Here is a 6,999-nt window from a genome sequence, read left to right on the forward strand (position 1 = left end):
CCCAAAGTGTGAGGTTTAGACCTGAAAAAATAAATCTATCACTTCAGATTTTTATTCCCTGCTGAAAAATGCACTGTTAATTTTAGTGTCAGATCAGAGAACCACAGGCTGACTGGGGAAGCACGGTTGGTGCCCACTCATGGGCATTGACTAAAGAATTCTGGTAAAGTCTCAGAGCACTTACAGATTTTATTTCATCTCAGATTCATATTTTTCCACATTTAATATCCTTGAAATCAGAATAAGCCTAAATAATTGATGGTGTGACCATTTTTTATTAGCATTTTTAAAATGCATTCCCTGGGAAGGGAAGAGAAACATTTACTGCCTGCCTATCATGTATCAAACACTGTACCAAACAACTTACAGACATTATTTTATTTAATCCTCATATGAATCCTAAGAAGGTGGCATTTTCAGTTTTATAAGAAGCTCAGACTTGGGAGGTTAGGAGACTTGTCCAAGATTACAAGTTGCAGTGGGTAAGTGTTGGAGTGAAGATTTGAAGACAAATCTGGCTGACTTCACTGTAATATGACCTCTCAGATGCTCCATCTGACTTGCCCTCAGCTTGTTCTATTCATAAAATAGTTTGCACATCCTTAAATTCGGGATCCGGGGAGGACCTTATGAGTCATGATGTCCATCTCCATTGTGTTACACATAAGGGAAGTGAAGCTGAGAGAAGTGACTTGGCCAAGATGGTCACAAAGGGAGTTGTGCCACTGACAGTCAGCAAGGCCCAGCCATGGAAGAAAAGTGTTTCTAGGCTCTGTGAATGTCTCCAAGTCTGGGCCAGACCTCAGTTGCTCAATTACCCCTTTGAGGCACTGACACTGAGCTCATTACTTTTCTGTTGTCAAGATAATTGCTCACATATGCCCATTCCCTTCTCCCCACACTCAGTTCTCCTGGCGAACCTTGAGACTTAGCTTCTAAGGTGATAGTGACAGTAAATTCACGTGAAGATGATGATGGACAAAACAATAGAAGATTCTCCAGGGCCTGTTCTTGGAGACATTGCTCACATCTTTGCTACTTCAAGAGAGTGAGTTTACTGGTGGGAATTTCAATGTAGGTGGAAGAGAAGGTGCAGAGGCAGAGACTGGTGTAGAGGTATTCTCCAGGTAATCAGGGCTTTGAGTAGCTTTTGAAATCACACTGCAACTTTTTCTCATTCTGACCTTCAAGAAGCAGTAGCATGGCATAGTACAAGGATCTCAAAAGTGCCATTCTGTTTTTCTACCCCATGACAAAGCTGATGGTTCTCTGACAACCTCACTGGAAATGGGTTCAGATATCTTTTCATTTTTTCACACTTTTTTTTCTTTATTAGAGAAGTTGTTACAGAACAATCATGCTTAAAATACAGGTCTCCTGTATATCACCCTACTATGAACAACTGGCATTCATGTGGAATATAAATGATGATAGCACATTTTTATAATTGTACTATTAACTATAGTCCATGGTTGAACTTAGAGTTCACTGTTTGTGTACTGTAGTTCCATGGATTTTTTTTTTTTAAATTATTCTGTCACTCAAATGCTTTCTTAAGGTAGTGTTCCAGGCAACCACTTCCAGTTGACTAGAGTTGATAACAGGGAACAAGCAAACCTATTTGCCACCCCCAGAGTTGTAGAAGGCTTTGGACGCAGGCAGGTTATAAAATAATTCTGAGCCTCTGTTTCTACTAATGTAAAAAAGGAGAAAATATTAACTGATTTAGAGAATTATTGGGAAGTTTAGAGACAACATATGTAAGAGAACAGCAGATTCCATGGTTTCTGGTACACAGTAGATGCTTAATGACTATGAATTGTCAGTATTATAAGGTTAATGCTGATAGGGGCAGACATGATGCCATAGGTCCGCATGATAAGAATGTTGGAGATGGCAAAAGAAAGGTGCTCTTGACCTCTCTTTGTTGTCTTTCTTTATCCTGTAACATTATGGACATAAATATGCATGTTTCAGGTCTACAAGAGTTGAGCAACTCTTTGCAGAACCACAGCTTGGGTTGGCAGCTCATCGACAATGGGCCAGCTCTTGGCCCAGCAAGTTAGGAAGATCAAGCCAAGTAAGCAGACTGTCCCTATAGTATTCTAGTTCTGGTTATGCTGCTCACAGGCTGAAGGTCAGGAGAAATCCCTCTAACTATTCCCAGCCTAGCTCAATTGTCTATAAAATATATATAATAATCCAGCTTTAGAGTCAGGTGTGGTTTATTGATAGACTCCCAGAGGGTTGCTATATGCTTTGAAAAATCAAGCTTTTAATGAGGAGTATATTTATTTAAAGAACTCCTTTCTTTGCAGAAAATGGAAATTCTTTAGTTTCTTGAGTTTCTCTATTTATTTAATGTACATCTTAAATATCTCTGGCTATGTCATTATTTGCTATGATATGTAAACTCCTGTGGCGAGGATCATATTTGCTTCATTTATTTTTTAGAGCATCCAGAAAAATGTCATGAACAAACTAGGTTTTTAATCCATTTGTTTGCTGCCATTGCAGACTGGAATATAGCCTGTACCATACTCATAAATATAAAGAATATATTTTGTTCTTATTTTGAACTTTTAAGAACCAGAGATCTAGTGAAAACATGCCTTTCCATCACAGCAACATTGAATGTCCTTACGTGCAGCACAAATGCAAACTTATATGACTTATTTTAATTTTAAAAATGTTAATATTAATTAAATTCCTATTATAAAAGCCTGCCCAATGCTGAAAACTATGTTATAGAATGAAAAGTCACCTGTAATTCTCATGCCAGAAGATAATCACTTCGAACATCTTGGTATTTTTTCCTACATGATTCCTTTTAAGGTATTAATGATATAATCTAATACTTAACTAATTTTAAGATTTCCAAAATGTTCCTTCTCACTGTGTTTTCCATCCCTTCAGTGCATGATCTTGTGTTCTTTCCAGTAAGAATTATTGTTTTGTTCTTTTTCAATGTATTGAAACACTTTATGAGTTAAGGGAAAGAGCTGCTAGTGATCGACTCCTGTTTCAATGGAACCTTGTTACCATGAGGGAAAATTTAATCCATCTTGCCCCAGTGCATTTGTTCATCTGCAAGCCAGGGGAACTACCTCTGACTGTTTCCCTAGGATTATGTCACCCACCCAGGTAACTTTCTGTTTCAGTAGGTGATGTTAAGAAACAAAACAACACCCTTTAAGGTAATCAGTTTTGGAAAATAGAGCCTGGCTTTATATTCCAGGGCTTTGATGTGTTTAGTGGTTTCTGTAAGGATCTGCCTCTCTTTTGTTTTGATCGACAAGACCTTTCCTATATATTTGAGCAATCAAGCAGCCCAGTCACAGAGGGTAAAGACATTTACCCAGAGCAAACTTCTACCATTCCTTTTGACTTTCTGAAACCTTGGGTGCAAGTTTCAGCTCTAAAAGAAGAGGTAGCTCCCAGACGATTAGGTAAGTGCTTCTCCATATTTGCAATTTCATTCCTCCTGTGGGGAAGCCCAGAGAGCCCAGCTAAAGGTGACAGGAAGAAGCAGGAACCATGAGATCAGATTTGGAAATGAATAACTTTACAACCCATTCTAAGTATCAGTGAATTGGGTCTTTCCATAAATGCAATGCCTACCTTTACTTCACCATCCAGGTATGTTCTGCCTAGTGGGTCAAGCCTGAAGGGTTGGGGTTGGGGGTGGGATTTTGGCTCCCTGAAAGAGCATGGGAAATAATCAAGACCCAGAGAGGACGGACTTGACAGCTGATTGGGATTTGCAGTTTAAACACCTCTGATGCATTGCATCATTTTGATTTAAAATGATTCACAACTAGGTGTCCATTACATCTAGAACACACAGTAGAGGCAATCTGTAACAAGCAGGACATACTTTCATGAATGGCATTCTAAGTCAGGTGACCAGGTTTCATAATACCTCCTCCGCATCCATATTTTGTGGTAAGTTGGGTTGGTAACAATACGTACAGGGCATACAGTTATTAATATCTATCTTGTCTTCCCATCCATTCCCCCTATATGACACTTGAAAAGATAATTTTGAGTAAAGCATGTAACATGGCACCTGAATACCCTGGATCTGAATGAAAGGATTTACATGTATTCATGGGTTATGTTAGGATATGTGTTACTTTTGATGTTATTCATATTTTACATTCGCTTTGAAGAGACCATTTGAACAAACTTCTTTCACTCACAAGTCAAGTCCAGCAGTTGGATCACAACAGGAAAAAGCCCAAGAAAGCCCTTGGAAGGATGGGTGCTGAGGGAACACAGTGGGTCCACAGAATTCATGCTGGAGCCAGTTAAGGTGTCCATGTTGGAGTTGGTGGGTATTTACAATTCATTGGCTCATTTTTTCTGAGATGCTATGAGTCAGGGCCCTTAGATAGTGATCAACAAACACACTGCTGGCACTCCCTTGAGGGCAGCTGGGTCTGTTAATTAACTCTCCTTCCTCTTTCTCTCTGGAGGAGTAGCATGAAGATTGCCTGCCTTTTCCTTGGCCCCATGGCCCTCCTCCTTCTGGCTGGCTGTGGCTGTGTCCTCAGCACCTCCAGCGAGGACCTGCGCACCTTCGTGGGCTGTGCTGTGAGGGAGTTTACTTTCCTGGCCAAGAAACCGGGCTGCAGGGGCCTTCGCATCACCACGGACGCCTGCTGGGGCCGCTGTGAGACTTGGGAGGTGAGTGGCTGAGACAGGTCCAGAGGGGTGTCTTCAAGGCCAGCCTGATGCTTAAGTGTTTGCTTTTTCAATGAAATGAGGTAGAGCTGGGGCATCTGCCATTTCCTGTGGTTTTTTTTTTTTTAACAACATTTATTTGGTAACTTCCAAAAGTGATCTGGAAAACAAAAAACAAAAAACAAAAAACATGATACTTCCCCTTTAATAATCCATTGATAAGAATAATAATTTGATTTATAGGTTGTCTGGGTATCTGGGTATCACCTCTGGGAGGACAAGATGCACTATTATTTTACTGTTTAACAGATGACAGAGAAATCTAAGGTGTCAGTGAATGCAAAGTTACATAGACAGTCAGTAGAAAGTTGGGAATAAATACTTTGTTTAAGCATGCAAATGAGACTCCTTTCCATAGATCCCCAATATTTGATCAGGTTAGCCAGTTACCGAGAGAGAGGTCCTAAGCTGAAAGGTGGGTGACGCACAGTGGGTCCTCAGCCCTTCTTCAGTGTATCTTCCACAGCCCTGGACTCCTTAATTTCCCAGGGATTATCACTGATAGATCCATTAAGTCCCCTCATAATCAAACGTATCTGACCTTTTTAGATGAACTTGCATTTGAAACGAGGATAAAAGTATCAAACAAAGTTAGAATCCTATTGGGCAGAGATAAGGGGTTGTTTGAGGGGCGAGGAGGAAGAAGGCTATTCAACACCCCATTAAATCGCACCACACAGCAACCATCAACTGTTTTCCCTGAGGCCAGCATTGATTACTGATGAAGCACCAGCTCCCATCTTGTCGCTCCTGAAAAACCTTTAAAGATCACTTACTACTACCAAATGTAGAAGGAAGGGGGATAGGAAGTTCTGGGGTATGGAGGTGGGCTGTTGCAATTCAAATTGATGGGTAGGAAAGGCTTCCCTGAGAGAGTGATATTTGAATAAAAACCTACAGTTGGTGAAGGGGGGAACCATATGGCTATTCCAGCTAGAGGGAATAGCAAGTGCAGAGACCATGAAATGCAACCATCCCTAGTGGGTCTGAGGAGCAGTAAGGCCATTTTGGCTGGAGCAGAGAGACCAAGCCAGCAAGGTAGGGGTGCACGGAGACATATCAGAAGGTGAAGGTGCAGGGACGATGGCATAGGGTCTTGAAGGTGATTGTAAGGTCTTTGACTTTTACTCTGAGTGAGATGAGAAATCACTGGTGGTTTGAGCAGAGGAGAGACATGATCTACATTATGTTTTTATGGGATCCCTTGGTGCTGTTGTGATGCCAATAGATGGTAGGGGGCAAGGATGGAAAAGGGGAGACCAGTTAGCAGCCTTTTGCAATGATCAAGATTATTCATTTGCTATATATTTATTGAGACTTGCTGCGTACCTTGGGTTCTTCAGGTTCCTGCTTTCTAGGAGTTTGCTTTCTGCTGGGAGTAGACAGATCACCAAGTGAGCAAATGAATAGCAAGTTAATTTCTGATAGTGATAAATAGTACGAAGAAAATGAAACAGGTTAGTATGTTTTAATGGTTCCTTGTTTTCTGCCTGTGGGGACAGAAGCCCATTCTGGAACCCCCTTACATTGAAGCCCATCATCGAGTCTGTACCTACAATGAGACCAAACAGGTGACCGTCAAGCTGCCCAACTGTGTTCCGGGAGTTGACCCCTTCTATACCTATCCTGTGGCCATCCGTTGTGACTGCGGGGCCTGCTCCACTGCCACCACGGAGTGTGAGACCATCTGAAGCTGGCACGGTCTGCAGAACACACCTGGCACCTCGTGACCCACCTGCATGGCAGCACAAGCAGCTATAACCCCTGGATTCATGGACTGTTCAATTTTGACTTTACCTGTGGAGTAGGTTACTTGTCTCCCTTAGGTCCAGCTAAGAGACAAGTAACTTGTCTCCCTTAGGTCCAGCTCAGGCACAAGGCCCAGATCTAGCATGCTTATGCTAAAAATGTCAAACAATATTTGAGCCTTTACCAAAATAATATATCTGGTTCATAGATGAGTAAATTAATTCTCCTTAGCCTTGAGTCTTGGAACATAATCTGAATATCACAATCTTCCCTCAACTTGGACTTCTGATATAGCAATGATTTAAATGCTTTGGGTATAATTGGGAAATGGAACTAGAAAGTCTTCAATATCTCATATCCCACCTAACTACTGGTCTCCAACTGAATTCCAGGAAGAAAGAGCCAGAAAGTAACAAAACCAATGCTTCAGTTCTTCCTGCCCCTAAGGAAATCCAACTGCAAACTTACTTAGAGAAAATATCCCCTCCCCATTTTAACTGAGCA

General features: G+C 41.3%; 1 protein-coding gene across 1 annotated transcript; it reads left to right on the top strand.

Moving 5' to 3' along the window:
* The first annotated feature begins 4,485 nt into the window (after positions 1 to 4,485).
* GPHB5 (glycoprotein hormone subunit beta 5) lies at positions 4,486 to 6,437 on the top strand. Its single transcript, XM_037831578.1, has 2 exons — positions 4,486 to 4,689; positions 6,249 to 6,437. The coding sequence occupies exons 1-2, from the start codon at positions 4,486 to 4,488 to the stop codon at positions 6,435 to 6,437; spliced, it is 393 nt and encodes a 130-aa protein (XP_037687506.1).
* Positions 6,438 to 6,999: the final 562 nt, after the last annotated feature.

This window comes from Choloepus didactylus, chromosome 4 (assembly GCF_015220235.1).
Source record: "Choloepus didactylus isolate mChoDid1 chromosome 4, mChoDid1.pri, whole genome shotgun sequence".
Lineage (NCBI taxonomy): Eukaryota > Metazoa > Chordata > Mammalia > Pilosa > Megalonychidae > Choloepus > Choloepus didactylus.

Coding starts and splice junctions, on each gene's coding strand:
- GPHB5 (XM_037831578.1), top strand. CDS start 4,486: ATGAAGATTGCCTGCCTTTTCCTTGGCCCCATGGCCCTCCTCCTTCTG. Junction 4,690..6,248: donor GCCGCTGTGAGACTTGGGAG/GTGAGTGGCTGA, acceptor CTGTGGGGACAG/AAGCCCATTCTGGAACCCCC.